The sequence below is a fragment of the Cetorhinus maximus genome, chromosome 5, assembly GCF_964194155.1.
Source record: "Cetorhinus maximus chromosome 5, sCetMax3.hap1.1, whole genome shotgun sequence".
NCBI lineage: Eukaryota > Metazoa > Chordata > Chondrichthyes > Lamniformes > Cetorhinidae > Cetorhinus > Cetorhinus maximus.
Window position 1 is genome coordinate 64,614,303 of NC_135883.1, and position 17,617 is coordinate 64,631,919.

The following is a 17,617-nucleotide window of genomic DNA, read 5'->3' on the forward strand; positions in this document are numbered from 1 at the left end:
TACAGAAAAACCAGAATGGTAATAAAACATTGCAGGGTATTACATATTAAGAAAAAAATAGAAAAGGAATAAGAAGGTGTAGTAACTGTGCTTATTATGGATAACATAATGGCAGTAGAAAAAAAGAATGCAGCTATCAGCAATGCAAAAACAGGACCTATGTGGACAGAGCGAAAAGATAAAAGATCCATCATACTAATAGATGTAGTTTACAGATTATCCAGGAGGAAGAAATATGCAGACAAATTAGAGAATTGAGTAAAAACAAACAGAATAACAATTATGGGGATTTCAAATACCCTGACATTAATTGGACATAAGAGCAGAATCTTTGGCTTGGCGAGCGGGGGCAGGGCCCACTCACCGAGGCTTAAAATGACGTGGGCTGACGTCGGGCGTGTGTCCCGAGGTCACCGCATGTCATTTAGATTTTCAGTTTGGTGGGCGTGCCTGCCTAACTGTCAAAGGCCTATTAAGGCTATTTGAATATCAATTAAACTAATAAACTGAGCTGCCCGTCCAACCTTAAGGTTGGTGGGCAGGCGGCCTTCACATTTTTCATGGAACCTCATCCACAGGTGGGGTGAGGTTTCATGAACTTTTTAAATAAAATTAATGGACATGTCCCAGCTTGTGACAGTTTCACATGAGGGGACATGTCCTTAAAATTTTTGGTTACCTTTAATCAATGTTTCATACGCGAAACTAATCTCCCTGAGGCACCTCTGTGCCTCAGGGAGGTTTCTGCGCTCTTTCACACGCATGAGCGCACTCCCGCCTCAGGGAACCGTCCACTCCCTGTCCACACAGAGTGCACAGCGCTTCCTGGTGCGTGTCATGCTGGGCAGGCCTTATATGGCCCGCCCACATAAAATGGCAGCATGGACTTGATCGGGGGCGCTGATCGGGTCCGCCCATGCCCGCCCCTGTACAACCCCCTGACGTGGGGAAAATTCTACCCAAGAGGTGGGGGAAGAGGACAAGGGAATGGAGTTTCTGCAATGTGCACAGGGCTTCTTTCTAATATAGAAAGTAAAGTCCAACAAGTCACTATTGAATCTACTAATGTTAAATGTACCAAACCAAAGAGAAGTAAACGTAGAGAAACATCCAGGTAATAGTTACCAATAACAGTGACCATACATCCTTCTCTATCATTATCTTAAAGCATAAGTATGACAAAAACCAAGTTAATAGATTGGAGGAAAGCTGATTTTGAGGGGCTCAGAAGAGAACTTAGTTAAATAAAATGGGCAAACATATTTTCATATAATGATGTGGAACAACAATGGGAAACATTTAAAATGGTGTTCAACGGATTAGAGAGAAAATATATTCTACCAAAAGGAGCAAACTAAACACTGTGGGACTCCATGGATAAATAAAGACATAAGGGAGCAATTAAGGATTAGGAAAAGCTTATATCAAGTACATGGGGCAGAATTTTGCCCTCATCGGGCGAGTGCAGCTGGCGTGCCTGGGAGTGGGGCCAAAGCTGCATGCCGCTTGCGATTGGGCCCCAACATGGATTTCACACTGGCTGGCCAATTAACGGCCTGCCAGTGTGAAGCGCGCGCTGCAGTGCTCAATGCCACCAGGGTGGGGGCAGGAGGAGCGCGAGCACGGAAGTGAAAGTAATGAAAACGTGTGCCCTTGTGAGATTCTGTCACATGAGCAGGGACACGTTAAATATGAGTTTTAAAAGTTTTAAATTTCTTTTCAATGACTGGTCGAAAACTCATCCCACCCGTGGATGAGGTTTCGCCAAAAATTCAAGGCCGCTTGACCTTTTCACCCACCCACCGAACGGTTGGACGGGCAGTGAAAAATTAGAGTCCATTAGTTCCGCAAAGGCCTTAATAGGGCATTTAATTGTCGGCGGATGCGCTGCCGACTCCCGCACGCACCAGGCGACTGAAACATCACGCTCTGTCAGGACGCTCGCCCGACGTCATCGCGCATCACTTTACGCTCGTTCGGGTCAGGCACACACTCACCCAATGAGTGAAAAATTCTTCCCATAGATAGCAGGAGGAGTGCATGATGAGAGAATACAAAAAGAGATTAGGAGAGAAGAAAGAAAACAATGAAGGCGCTAAAGAGGAACTATGAAATTATCAAGGAACATGAAACAAAAGTCAAATGCTTTACAGGCAGATCAATAAATGTGATGGGATAGGACTATTAAGGACAGACAGGATAACAAGTAACGATAGAGAATTGGGAGAAAGATTTAATAATTACTTGGTTTTGATATTTACCAGGGCGATAGGACAAGTAGGCATGACACTGAACGATGAGATAAGCAATGAGGTAAGTGCATTTTTGATAATTAAAAAAGGGGTGGACTGAATAAACTAACACTCAGAGGTCCAGATAGATTTTAACCACATGTTTTAAAAGAATCCAAGGAAGAGACAACAGGGGCATCACTATACATATTTAGCAATTCTTTAGTAAAGGAGTAGTGTCAGAGACTGGTGGATGGGTAACATAGTTCCTATATTTAAGAAGGGGCACAGAGCAACCTAGCGAACAATAGACCAGGTAGCTTAACAATGGCAGTAGGGAAAATAATGGAATGCCTGCTAAAGGAGAAAATAGAAGCACGTCTAAAAACCTGAAATATAGTGAACAATCAGCAGTGGGAAATTTTGCTTGACCAACCTTAGTGAATTTTGTTGAGGAGTTAACAGAGTAGACAATAGTAATACACTAGGTGTCATTTATCTGGATTTTTAAAAGGCTTTTGATAAGGTGCCCCATTATAGGCAATCAAATAAGATCAAAGTATGGAGTCAGGGGACTAGTGGTAGCAGGGATTGCCAGCTGGCTTCAAGACAAAGCAGAGTGTGGGAGTATTGGGTAGTTATTCAGAGTGGCAGAAGGTGGGAAGTGGTGTTCCACAAGGATCAGTGCTGTGACCACAATTTACATTAACTATTTGAACTTTAGAGAGTTTGGATTCCCAAACTTGTAGGTCACACCAAATTGGTTTTGGGGGTAGGGAAGAGAAAGGGGAAGTAGTCAATGCTGAGGAGGACTGCAACAAATTACAAAAGGATATTGATAAATGTCCAAATAATTGGCAAATGGAGTTCAACACAGATAAATGAGGAGGAATAGGTAAGTCACTTATTGGAAGGTGCAAGTCTAGGTGGGACAGAGGAACAAAGGGATCTGAGTACAAACACACCAATTGCTAAAAGTTGTGCCATAGGTTAAAAAGACAACAAAAAAGGAAACCGAGTACTGTTTTATTTCTAGACAGTCAGAATTGAAAAGTAGGCAAGCTATGCCACACTTGTACTGAACTTTGGTTAGACCACATAAAATCTATATGCCGTTCTGGTCGCCATATTATGAGAAAGAAATAGAGGCACTGGAGAGAGTACAGAAGATTTACAAGGATGATACCAGAAATGTGTAAGTATACACAGCAGAAAAGGATCGACAGGCTGAGTCCCTTTTCTCGTGAAAAAAAGACAGAGGGGTGGCCTAATAGTGATCTTTAAAATTATGGAAAGGTTTGATAGAGAGGATAAAGAGAGAACGTTTCCTCTCGTGGTAAAGGGCATAACTAGAGGTCACCAATATAAGATAGCCATCAAGAAATCTAATAGGGAATTCAGAAGAAACTTCTTTATTCAAAGAGTTGGGAGAACGTGGAACTCACTGCCACAGGAAGTGTTGAAAGAATACTAAAGATGCATTTAAGGGGAAGCAAGACAAACATATATGAGGGAGAAGGGAAAAGATGGTTACAATGATAGATTTACATGAGGAAAGATGGGATAAGGGTCGAGTGGGGTATAAACACCCGCATGGACTGCTTGGGCTGAATGGCCTTTTGTGTGTCGTTTATCTGATGTAACTCAATGTAGTCCAGCGCTTCTTTAAAAAAAAAGTCAGGCATTTGTATAGCAAACAGGTTTTAGTTTCAATTCAAAATGGACTCATTATAATTCCTTTCACTTTGAAACAACATTCAGATATCAGGCAGGTTTCTCCAACCCAGCTTTACTATGAATAACTTCCAGAGCATAATTTAGCAGGACTGGTCACTACCACAAGTATAAATGCATTTGAAGATATTTATTACCCGCCACAAACCCGGTTTCCTTCCTGCCAATTTGATCTCACTCCTTGGCCACTGGTTCAGGTGGAATCAGACATTTGCATTTTTAGCAACTTCATATCCTCTTTTATCACCAAGATAGTTTAATTCTGCTCCATAATGTCATCCCTCTCAATCCATTCTGTTTCAGAAACCCTCATCTATGTTTTTGTTGCTTACAGATTCAACTATTTTAATACTATCCAGGCCAGTGTCCCATCGTCCACCCTCCAAAAACTTATGCTCATCCAAACTCTCCTCCCTGTATCTCAACTTGCACCAAGTTCTGCTCACCCAACACCTCAGTGTTTGCTGAAACAAAAACAGAAAATGTTGGAAAAACTCAGCAGGTCTAGCAGCATCTGTGGAGAGAGAAACAGAGTTAACGTTTCAAGTCCATATGACCCTTCTTCAAGCCCTTTTTGTTTCAGATTTCCAGCATCCGCAGTATTTTGCTTTTATCTGTGTTTGCTGACCTGCATTAGAACCTTGACCAGCAATGCCTCAAGTTGAAAATTCTTATGTTCAAATCCTTTCAGGGCTTCACCTCCCTCTTTTGCAGAAACCTCTTCCAGTCCTATAAGTCTCCAAGAACTCATGTTCCTCCAATTCTGGCCTCTTGTTTATCCGCACTTCCTTTCAACATTACTGGTGGCTGTGCCTTCAGCAATCTAGGCTCCAAGCTCTGTACATCTCCCTCCTCTATTAAGATGCTCCTTGAAACCTACCTCTTTGATCAAGCTTTTTGTCATCTGCACTAATAGCTCCTTTGGTTAGGTGTCAATTTTTGTCTGATTGTGCTTCACAGGAGTGCGAGATGTTTTATTACTTTGAAAAGGTGCTATAAAGAATGTATTGCTGTTGATATTGTACATTACCTCAAAGTGGTCAGATTCATTTGCATCATCCATGTGTATCCTTTCTGCATACAGTGTCAAAGGATCCCGAATAAAAAGGTGAGCTATATGTTGTGCCAGGAGATGATCAATACCTGAAAAACATAATTCCAACCTCAAAAAAACATTTCTTCAGAACAAAGGATATCACAAAAAACACTACTAGACAACTCATCATGACAGGTCTTTATGCCCCATGGGGATATTTAGTAATCCACCAAAACCTCCCCAGTTTCCTCCATAAACCGAATACATTTAATATACTAATCTTATCTCCCAAGATCAAGTTCAATCTTCAGGTAAACCAGGGGCTAATTGAAAAGTGTACCAAAAAAAAAAATTTGGTTATTTTAGAAGTTTTACATTTTGTTCTTTCCATTTAAGTCTTTATATTATTTACAATTAAATAAAGCAAAGTTAAGATAACTTTGCTTTTCTGCTTTCTATGTTAACTAGTGCACTAGAGTTGCTCTGCAATACAGGTCGAGTAGTTAGGAGATACAAAAACTAAGATGCTACATTGTGAATATTGTGGTGTGTAATTACAACTTACATGTATGTAATGCCTTTAACATAGTAAAACATCCTAAGCTACTTCATAGGAGGATAAGTAGGCAAAAACTGACATTGTGCCAGGAGGGAAAGACACTAGTGCAGGTGATCAAAAGTTTGGTCAAAAGGGGAGATTTTGAGTATCTTTAAAAAGGCAAGGGGTTTAAAAAAGATTTGCAAAGCTTAGGGTTTAGATAGCTAAGGCACAGCAGCCAATGGCGGGGCAAAGGAAATCACAGATGCACAAGAGGCTAGAATTAAAGCAATGCAGAGTTCTGAGGATTGTAAGCTTGGGGAACTTAAGAAATAGGAAAGCGGAAGGCCATGGAATGAACAAACAAAAAACGTTGTAAAGAGAAATAATATTTTGTAGACGGGAACAGCACACAAGATATGAATTAAAAAAAAACATAATTAGTCAATTCCCTGTGGCATTGTACCTGGCAAGTCTAGGTAGTCTTTATGTGAAGTGAAATTAGAAGCTTGGGGAAAATTTAACCACAGTATACAGATGCAATTCAGATCCCATTCTTTCCTTTTTGTATCTCCATTATAAATTCCATTGTTCACACTTATAACAGAAACTTGTCATGCTGTAACTATATGCTTCCCCTGCTGATAATGCTGCAGCCAATATGGCACAAGTCAATCAAGTGACAATTAGGGGCTGTGTGCTTCAAAGTTCAACTTTTCTAGAGAAAAAAAAACAATCTCAACAAGTTGGGAAATGCACGGTGCAACTTACAGAAAAACAAAATTACAAAAAGTATATAATCAGCAGCCTGTCTTGCCATTCACTTACGCCAATATATCTCCCACACACCAACCCCTCTGGCCACCACTTAAAAAAACTATTTTAAATTAAGTAAATATTTTGAAATGTATCTACTTCAATTATTTTTGAAAAACTTTCAAGCAGAAACTGACAGAAGCGAAGTATTCAATCCATAAAATTACCTCAACAGTACTGAGGCAACCTGGGAAATTAGGTGAGCTGCACAGGTTTATACTGCCCAAGTAAAATTTGCCTTTCAAAAAGCAGAGCAAATTGTGGAAACCTAGTGGCTAGACTGCATTAAGTGAAGAGGTTACAGGCAAAATCCTTTATAAGTGAATTCAAAGTTGATAGTGTGATGGTCAATGCTTGCAGACAAGATGTGCAAGAAGATGACAAGGAGTTATAAAACAATATAAATGAAAATTATAAATGTGTTTTCTGGTGGCAAATCTACAAACAGAAATTTGTTAAACAGCTCATTGTTGTATATTAAGTTATTTGCACTATCACACTTTGCAAACAGGTCTTGATCAACAATGTTGTTAGCTCAAGAGTCAGTTTGAAAGTGCTGTTTTTTTTTAAATCCATGAACCAAGAGTATTTGGCAAATGCTGACAAGGGACTTCAGGTTGGCATCCTACTCCATCATATCCTCTTAGAAGCAGTTAGTATAAAAGTACATGAATTTCATGCCTATACATTTAAGTTAAGAAGGCTTGTGCTACAAATGTTGTATGGGCTAAAGGCACATCAGTCATACTAGGCTAAATTGTTACCAGTACTTTGCAAACAAGGTCTTAATAGCCATTAAGTACAGCATCACTTCAATACTAGTCAACCTGCAGTTCAGAAATTTGATGTACATTATAAAATGTAATCCCAGATTTTATTTCAATGCATTCTTTATTACCTCCTTCTCGAAGTTGCTTGTAGATTTCATCATCAACTGTCAATTCGAGGTCATTATATTTTTCACCACATTTCGAGAGGTAACTATCAATGGAGTCGTACCTGGATTTACTGATCCTGTACTTGCTATGTTTTCGAGGCTGCAAAAGCAACAAATCAGGCATAAGGTTCATGCTATGCAGGTTAAAATGACAAGCAACACATTAACGTGAGAATTCAGAGTTCATTACCTCCAAACCTCTTTCTTCCCTGGTTCGGTCATCTACAGAAGCTGAAATTACACCCCAGCGACAATCAATGTCCGACACATAACCTCTGTAAAATGGTGAAGCAGCACTCAAAGCCATCTGGAAGGGAAATTGCATTTAAATGACCAGGGGAAAAGAAAAAGTACAGCATTTGCAATTCACTCCAGTTGAATATTCCATAAATGTTACCATTTAATCAATTTTTTGCACTGAAGCTATCAGAGCACTTTTATTCAGTAAATTACTTTAAATGATTTTTTTCTTTAAACAGCTAAATATTACAATCAAGTATTACAAACACATTAAATATCACAATCAAGTCAATCTGTAGCTCTCATCAATCTGTACTACTTAGCAATCAATGTGTAAGAGCACTAAAGCTTCTGATACATGACTTCAAATTTGTGAACACCTTTCTGTCCACCTTTTCAGATAAGAAACTTGCATTTATCAATGGCAACTTTTAAGTCACCAAGCCTAATTTCTCGGGGCTAAGAGTTTATACACAGTTAGATGTGTATTAACATTTTGCCTGCTGAACAAGGTCTTACCACCAACTTCACCAGCTTCTACAAACTGTAATTTTAAGAAGCAAGTTATCAGGTGTTTTAATTTCCTCTATTAATTCACTATAAAAGCTAACTTTCAGCAGTTGCATTTCTCTATTTGATATGAATAAAGCACCTTCAATATCCACTCCCTCCACCACCAACGCACAGTGGCGGCATTCCGTACCATCTACAAGATGCACTGTAGCAATACACCACGGTTCCTTCAACAGCACCATCCTAACCCATGACCTCTACCACCTAGAAGGACAAAGGGCAGCAGATGCACAAGGATGTCACCGCTTGCAAGTTCCCCTCCAAGCCACACACCATTCTTACTTGGAACTATATCATCGTTCCTTCACAATCACTGGGTCAAAATCCTGGAACTACCTTCCATGCACTTTGGGTGTACCGACACCACATAGACTTCAGTGGTTCAAGAAGGTGGCTCACCATCACCTTCCTGACGACAATTAGGAATGGGCAATAAAAATGCTGGCCTATCCAGTGACACCCAAGTACCGCTAAAGAATAAAAAAAACTAAGAGCCCAGACTGAGCTCTAGTTGTGAACAGTCCCCAAAAGGCTTTTTTTAAAAAAAATGTTTGATAATGCTTTTAGTTCTTCTGAGGTAGTAAGAGTCAGAGGAAACAAAATAAGAATGGGGCTTCAAATTCTATAAAACAAAGTATATTAGTTATAAAGTGAATTTTTTAAAAAAGTGGGTAAGGAGGGTATTTAGATTTGAACAGCTTTATCAGCCTGACAAACATGATTCAGCTACAGCAATTTGTTGTTACTAAGACTAACTCATCCAGAAACATTACAATAGTGACTTCTCTTCCAGCACCAATTTGCCATGAAGTGCTATGGAACATTGAGGATATGGGTGCTATTTAAATACAAGTTCTTCCTTGGTATTGTGCTACCGCTTAGTGGTGAAAATTAGTTATTGCAACAACAACAAAGAAAAACATTTTTCCCAGTTGGAAGAATGAGGGCAAATTAGAAATATGGTAAATAAGACCTAGGTGCGCTCCACCAGAATGATTAGGTGAGGGGAAAATCGAAACTTCAAAAACATTTTACACGCAAGTAGCTTGTTGCATCACTAAGAAATAGATCAGGGAGGTTAAGTGTCTATTCTGTAAAAGTTAGATTCCAACCAGAACAGCTGCGAGGCCACAATTGGTTTTGGTATTCTTCAACTCGAGAAGCAAGGAAAATTTAAAAAGTCATGGTCAGAGCTCATTATCATACAATACCCTTGCTGTAAAATGCCCACAGCAGACGATGTCAGTCTTCACTGTGATGCGCCCACAGTCAAACAAAATCTGCCAACACTCACTGCTGAGGCTCACATAAATAGAGAGAGCTGAATGATGTACTGTACAGTTACTGCTACCTACAAAAATATGCCAGTATCTTGCCAACTTCAGGTCAGGCAATGGGGACAAAAACTGAAAAGTAAATTGGAAAGGCTTTAAAAACTGTGAGAAGTTCTACCAACGACACAGTAATTTAGAAAGGAAACTAAATTCTTGGAGTCATGTTATCAACTCTAAAGCACTCTTCTTTGTTTAAGAAAGCAAAATATTTAAAGAAAAGATTTGTTTGACTTCTTAAAAGAAAAACTATGTTCCAACTGTTTGCCAAGTCCACACAGCTCAGAGATGCTTGGAGATTACTGATTGCAAGGGTGTTAACTTAATGAAATGTCAATTATAACATTGAACCATCTAGAGTACTGATGATTTGGAGCTTCCCAAACCCAGGAATCCACCTGTCAATGTTTGGAACTCTGGGTTAGTTCATGGCTGCTAGTTCTTGTACTGTATGGTGTCACTTCAGGACACTCCCCACAGTGATATTAGACAGCCAACTCTCAATATACAAGTGATGGCATTAGGAGAATGAATTCACAAAACAGAGACCAACAGTCCTTTGCACTTACCACAATAGGGCAAATTGTAGCGAGCTGATCATATAGATACCTGGCTTCCGAGATGCTGCATGCTTGGAATGTTACCTATCACAAAAGATGTATGTAAATAAGAGAGCGAAGACGAGAAGTTAAATGAACATTTCCAAATTTTGCAATCGGACACCCACCTGAAGACAGCAATTGCCCATACCAAACCCCATAGCATCCATATAGATGTGATCAGGTTTTGTTGCTCTTGCTGCTTCGCCATCATCATTAACAAATCTTTCAATAAATGGAGATGAAACACCTTTGTCTTTATAAACTGCAATGGAGAAAAAGTTAAAGTCTGGCAGCAGCTTGTAGCAATATAGACTTGAAAAGGGGAAAGGCAAGTAGTTGACAGTATCTTCTCACTTTCTCAGCATTTAATTTTTCAATTAACTGTTAAAAAGGTTAAATATCTCTTTGTGCAACCTAGCATACCAACATTTCACTGTAACGGACATGATCAGCCGGCCACTCAGTGCAATAAATGGTCTGTTTACAGACTGATCAAAAACAACTATCTTTAAGTTTTTGTTGTTAGTGGAGAATACATCAAAACTCACTTCTGTCTCTAAACAGACTAACTAAAACATCAAATGGTGACATGCAGATAGGGATCCTTACCGAATCTCTGCTGAAATTAAATGTAAATCTACCAGGTTATATGGAGGAGGCTTTTAAATTATAATGTTCAAAACAAAAGGCTTGGCACATAAAAAGGGCATACTAATTCACACAAAGTAATTATTCATCTCATAATATTCCCTTTAATGTATGCACCCATGATTGGAGATAAGACCGACCCTTAGGTAAGCACATGACCCAACATGATACTAAACGATCCAGGTAAGAATGTTCCAGGTATGATCCTGGATATGTTGAGTTAATTGGTCTCAATGGTGGCAACTCTAGTTTGTTGTAGTAGTGAAGAACAGACATGGGTCTCTATTGTCTATTATTGAATGGCTTTTAGCGGTAAAGTACAGATTAAGATGGATGTTTGGAGAGTCCAGCACTGAGCTCAACAACCCAATTAAAGCTTATAAGCAGAATGGCATCTTGAAGCAGAATCACTGTTATAATGCAGGAGACAATTCGGCACAATGCCTGCACTAACTTCTCAGAGCCATCTCAGTTCCATTCTCTTTCCTCATTTGTAGAAAGTGCAACCCCAATAGATCTTTCAACCCAACTGGTCAATGCACCTCTCATGCCTCCTCCCATCCATCTCAACAGCCCTTTATTCCTTTCGCTTCACGTTCATCTAGCTTCTCCTAAATGCATCCATGCTATTTGCCTCAACTATTCTAAATTCTAACCATTTTTCTGAAAAAAGTAGTTAAGTTCCTCCTAAGTTCCCTATTGGATTTATTGGCAACTGCAATTCAGTTAGATCATGGCTGATCCGCACCTCAATTCCATTTACCCACCTTTGTTCCTTGTCCTTCGATCCCCTTACACAACAATCTCACTCTTGAAAGTTTCAACTGAATCAGTAACCATAGCCCCCTTAGGGGGAAGAGGGTCCCAGATTTCTACAATATGTAAAGAATTTTACTCTTGAATGGTCTGTATCTAATTTTATTAAGATTACGCTCTCTTGTTCCAGATAACCCCACCAGAGGAAATATTTTCTCGGCAGCTCTCCTAATGAATCCTTTTAACATTTTAAACATCACGTTGTTATCAGGTTGCTAGCCTGACTTATGCGTCCTATCAGGAGTATTAACTGGCTAAGTGCAACTGATGAGGTCACCACTCAATTCCCATTGAGCAATCCCTGGATATACATCTGAAGTTGGGCTCAAATCCATAAAGATGACCAAAAAAATAATGGGGGAAAAAATAAACTTTGAGGGTAAACCAGACAGTAAGAGCTTCTTTAAATATATAAAAAGAGAGGCCAAAGTGAACATAGACCCCTTAGAGAATAAGGCTGGGGAAATAATAATGGGGAACCAGGAAATGGCAGGGGAGTTGAATAAATACTTTGCATCACTCTTCACGCTATAAGACACTACTAGCATTCCAAAAATACTAAATAGTCAAGGGGAAAAGGGTGGGGGGGCCGGCGGCAGTGAAGGGAATAAATACAATACCTATCACTAGAGAAAAAAAGTACTAGGGAAACTAATGGGGCTAAAGGCCGAAAAATCCCCTGGACCTAATGTGTTGCATCCTAGGATATTAAAGGAAGTAGCTACAGAGATAGTGGATGCACTGGTAGTAATAGTCCAGGAGAGATTATGGAAAAGTCCCAGAGGATTGGAAAACTGCCAATGTAACACCCTTATTCAGAAAAGGAGGGAGACAAAAAACAGGTAAATACAGACCAGTTAGCTTAACATCCATCATTGGGAAAATGTTAGAGTCTATTATAAAGAACGTAATAGCAGAGCATTTAGAAATACATAGGCCAGAATTTTTGGCTCAGCGAGCAGGGCAGGGGCCCACTAGCCGAGGCATAAAATGACACGGGGTGATGTCGGGCATCCCGACGTCACTGCGCATCATTTAGATTTTCAGTTCGGCGGGCATGCAGCTGATTAAGGCCATTAAATATCAAGTAAAGTTATTAACTGAGCTGCCCGTCCAACCTTAAGGTTGGTGGGCAGGCAAAGAGCCCAGGCAGCCTTCACATTTTTCATGGAACCTCATCCACGGGCGGGGTGAGGCTCCATGAAGGGTTTATAAATTAATTATTTTTTCATTAATGTCCCTTGACATGTCCCAGCTCATATGACACTGTCACGAGTGGACTTGTCTTAAAATATTTTCTTTTCTTTATTTAAACCTTAAACTAATCTCCGAGGCACCGCTGTCTCAGGGAGATTTCTGCACTCTTTCGCGAAAGAGCGCAGGCCTCGACTCAGGGACCCCCCCCCCCCGCACGCACAGGGAGTGCACGTCACGTTGGGTGGGCCTTAATTGGCCTGCCTACGTAAAATGGCGGCGCAGACCCGATCTTGATTGGGTTTGCACAGCCCCCACCACCGATGGGGGGAATATTCTCCCCATAAATAATATAATCAAGCAGAGCCAGCATGACTTCATGAAGGTGAAATCATGCCTGACAAATTTATTACAATTCTTTGAGGATGTAACAAACAGGATAAAGGGGAACCAGTAGATGTAATATATTTGGATTTCCAAAAGGCGTTCAATAAGGTACCGCACATAAGGCTGCTTAATAAGATAACAGCCCATGGTGTTGGGGGTAGAATATTAGCATGGATAGGGGATTGGCTAACTTATAGAAGAGGGAGAGTAGGAATAAGGGGGGCATTTTCAGGATGGCAACCTGTACCTAGTGGAGTGCCACAGGGATCAGTGCTGGGGCCACAATTATTTACAATGTATATTAATGATTTAGATAAGGAAAGTGAATATACTATCGGCAAGTTTGCGGATGACACAAAAATAGGTGGGAAGGCAAATGGTGAGAATGACACAGTCTACAGAGGGATATAGACAGGTTAAGTGAGTGGGTAAAACTTGGCAGGTGGAATATAATGTGAGAAAATGTGAGGTAATGCATTTTGGCAGGAAGAATAGAGGAGCTGAATATTATTTAAATGGAGAAGGACTGCAGAAAGCTGCAGCACAGAGGGATTTGGGGGCCCTCATGCATGAATCACAAAAAGCTAGCATACAAGTTCAACAGGTAATAGGGAAGGCAAATGGAATGTTGGCCTTCATTTCAAAGGGAATGGAGTATAAAAATAGGGAAATCTTGCTAAAACTATGCAAGGCCACACCCAGAATACTGTGAGGTTTTGGTCCCCTTATCTAAGGAAAGATACACTGGTATTGGAGGCAGTGCAGCGGAGGTTCACTAGGTTGATCCCTGGTGTGGAGGGGTTTTCTTATGAGGTTGAGCCTGTACTAAATGGAGTTTAGAAGCATGAGAGGCGGCCTTATTGAAACATATAAGATTCTTAGGGGGCTTGACAGGGTGGATGCTGAGAGGATGCTGTTACCCCTTGTGGGGAAGTCTAGGACCAGAGGGCATAATCTCAGAGTAAGAGGTCACCCATTTAAGACAGAGATGAGGAGGAATTTCTTCTCGGAGGGTAGTGAATCTGTGGAATTCTTTACCGCAGAGGGCTTTAGAGGCTGGGTCGTTAAGTATATTCAAGGCTGAGATAGACAGATTTTTAATCAGTAAGAGAATCAAGGGTCATGGGGAAAAGGCAGGAAAGTGGAATTGAGGACTATCAGATCAGCCATGATCTCAATGAATGGCGGAGCAGACTCGATGGGCCAAATGGCCTATTTCTGCTCCTACCTCTTATAATCTTAGATTTCAAACGCTCCTTGATGGCTCAGTGGGTTAAATGTAATCTTAAGCTATAAAAAGCAGACATTCCAAATTGAATCCCAAGTTAGCTAGTCTCAGCCAGGGCAGCAAGAAAGACAGAAAAGCCCTTAGTGCCCTTGGTTTATTGGCAAGGACAAAATATGGCAGAGTTTTGGGCTCCTGCTCAAAACCCAGTTACTCTAGTCTTATCTCAGCATGTAAGTACACGTCAAAACCTGGAAGAGGATTTTTTTTCGTAACTCTTTGTAAGAAATGCTGTCACTTACCTGTGTTCTGGGACACTAACCAGTTTAAGAGCAGATTCAATAGTAAGGACTAAAGTCCTAACTTAGAATAGACATCAACCTGCCCGTATTTTAAAAATAACTGAAACTTAGCCTTTCGATAAGACTGGTCTGAGCAAGGCTCTGTGAAGCTAAGTGACAGCATGGAAACACAGGTTTGAGGTGGCAAGTTCCTGGAAGGCACAGTCTGACCCAGTCTGCAGCTGGCTTGCTAGACTGATTAGCTGAGAGTGTCCCTGCTCTCAAAAACTGGACACTGCTGCCAGAACACTGAATGGAAATCACAAAAAAAATGGAGGTTGAGACGGCGATGTGGGGGCCTAATCCATGGTACCTGACCTGCTCCATGCTGTCTGTCACCGCTCAACTTCTGAATCAAATAAAGATGAGGCCATGTGCAATGTCACATTTTGAATTATTTCTTCACCAATCAGAGATCAATAAATTACAAGGCATTACTGCTTTCACTAACAAACATAAGCTCGCTCCGAGAAATAATATAATTACAAGCATATGGAGCAAATTTTGCGTTTTCAGATGGGAAAGAGGCAGCTGCATGGTTAAAAATTGTGATGTAGAATATATTGCCTGTTTTCTGCCAACATCCAGCCACAAGTTTGGAGCTGCAGGAAAGCAGTCAAACAGCATTCTTGCCATAAGAGGCAGAATCTTACTTCCAATATAGAAATTGGTGTCGTACACCGTCTAAATTCAATACAAATCTGGTCTCCCAATGGAAATGTTCTACATGCTTTGCCCATTGGAACTGAGCAGCCAAACCAGCTCTTCTTAAAAAGCGATCACTGCAGGCTGCTCAGAAAAATACAAAAAAAGTTTTGCCAATCACAAATAACTTCCTGTCTGCTGGTCCCTTCATGCACTCCACACCCACCAACACCAGTTTCACACAGGAGAGATCTGGGATTTCTGCCCTAACCCTTGGTCAATTAGTAGCCTGCCCGCATGCTAATATTTTTGTAATAAGGAACTGACATGAAAAAGATTGGGCCTCACACACCAATGGTGCCAAGCAGGCATAACCCACATCACCCTTCTAGCCACCCTCATCTCTGCACTAGCTCCAAGGCCTGTCCCTTATGGGGAAATCAGCTCTCTAAGCTCAAGTTTCCTGCGCACAAATTTCTGTTGCAATAAGTTAGGTTAAGGTTAGCATTTGAGGATGGTTCTCAGGTGGCAACATCCGATGTAATAGTTCTGTTGACAGCACTCAGTTACAGTGAGGTAGGAGTTTTAAGGCTCTGTATGCAAGTAATTCCAGTTAGGTGAGTTGGCAATCCCTATAGATATAGAATTTGTGAATCACTTGATGGTGCAGTGTGAAGGATATATTATTCAGCTATTATGAGATAGTAAACAGTGTATTGGTGTCTATGGTGACCAAAAAAAAGAGATTGGCTGCTCACGTTAGGTCAGGATCTTTCCCTGTTACTGGTCTGTATTCCAGGGGGTGAGAAGTGCCAGTTAACATCACAGCCACCTCCCTACGCAAGACAGACTTGCAAGAGTTCCTCAGAGGGGCTCCCAACAATCTTTCCTGTATTCATTTAGGATGTCTAATGTTCAGCTTTTTGGGCTCTTTTCAGCCTCCTTCTGGAATCCTGATCCCGTTTTTGGGTACCGCTCTGCCTGCTTCTTCAGTGGTAAACATGCTTTAAGAAAGGTTCCTAAGTCTCAACTCATGTAAATCATCTACTTAAGGCTCACGAATAGTCAGCTATGGGCAGAATTTTCTGCCTGTCGGGCGGGCCCGACCCAATCTCCAGCGGGCGGGGAGCCGATCCCCGCCAGAGAAGCAGGCCCCGCCGCCATTTTACGTGGGCGGGCCAATTAAGGCCCGCCCAGCGTGACGTCCAGCGGAAAGGATTCCCTAAAAGCCAGAGTGCGCTCTTTCGCGCATGCGCATGGAAGAGCTCACATCTCCCTGAGGCTAAGTGCTGCCTCAGGGAGATCGCTTACACTTTTAAGAATATGAAAAATAGAAAAAAAAATTCCCTAACATGTCCCCCTCATGTGACAATGTCACATGAGATGGGACATGTTCATAATTTGCATAGTAAGTTTATTAAACTTATTAAAACCCTGCATGAAACCTCATCCCGCCGGTGGATGAGGTTTCATGGTTTTTCTATTGCCCGCCGGGGCTCCTGGCCTGCCCGCCAACATTAAGGTTGGACGGGCAGGTCCTTTAATTGTACAATTGATCCTGTCAATGGCTTCAATTGGCCACTGACAGGTCGGCAGGCCCGCAGCTGATTTTGTGGCGGGCCCACCTTCCTGAAAATTTAAATGGGCCACGATGTCGTCGGGGGTTCCGCCCGACGCCATCCCGCATCATTTTACGCATCAGCGAGCGGGCCCCGCCCCCTGCTCGCCAACGGCAAAGTCTGCCCCATGTCTTACAGAAAGTTTACTACTTATATGTTGCTCTCCTAGCTTGCTGCTGAAATCTGCAGCCATTTTAGACTTTTTAAATGGTTCTACTTTAAATTTACAACCTCCCCCCCAGCATTACACAAGAAACGATGGCAGGGACCAAATAAGGTCACCCTGCAATTTATAGTGGGGCCAGCATTACAGTGGGTCCACAGGCAGAAGTCAGGCTCAGAAATGGCTACATAGAAGGTTAGGCCCAGGGTACCATGAAACTAAACAAAGCAAATACCCAATCTGGTATAATCCAGTGTATTTTTCAAATGCACTTCACCATGCTAGTAACTCCAATAGTTCAATATTGGCAAGATTTCGCAGAGTAATACAGGAACTGAGAGTACACTCACCCAGTCTCCTCCACCCTCACATCCAACACTTCACAGACTACTTTGGCACTAAGATCAAGACCATCTGATCAGCTGCCTCTGCCATGTTCCTCCCTTCCACTAGCCCACTGGGCAAACTTTCTCTAAAGCTCACTCCCTGCCTAAACCCTGAACTTTCTCTAGTTTCTATCCCACCTCCCCTCATGCCGAGA

General features: G+C 41.3%; 1 protein-coding gene across 2 annotated transcripts in view; it reads right to left on the reverse strand.

Annotated features, from left to right (window-relative positions):
- gclc (glutamate-cysteine ligase, catalytic subunit) overlaps nucleotides 1–17,617 on the reverse strand; it is an 86,013-nt gene that overhangs the window by 20,830 nt on the left and 47,566 nt on the right. For both annotated transcript variants that reach the window (XM_078541921.1, XM_078541922.1), the window contains exons 7-11: nucleotides 10,164–10,300; nucleotides 10,006–10,080; nucleotides 7,483–7,599; nucleotides 7,254–7,392; nucleotides 4,996–5,108 (exon numbers count right to left, since the gene is read on the reverse strand). In XM_078541921.1, coding sequence (XP_078398047.1) covers nucleotides 4,996–5,108; nucleotides 7,254–7,392; nucleotides 7,483–7,599; nucleotides 10,006–10,080; nucleotides 10,164–10,300 — 581 coding nt within the window. The remainder of the gene's footprint in view (nucleotides 1–4,995; nucleotides 5,109–7,253; nucleotides 7,393–7,482; nucleotides 7,600–10,005; nucleotides 10,081–10,163; nucleotides 10,301–17,617) is intronic.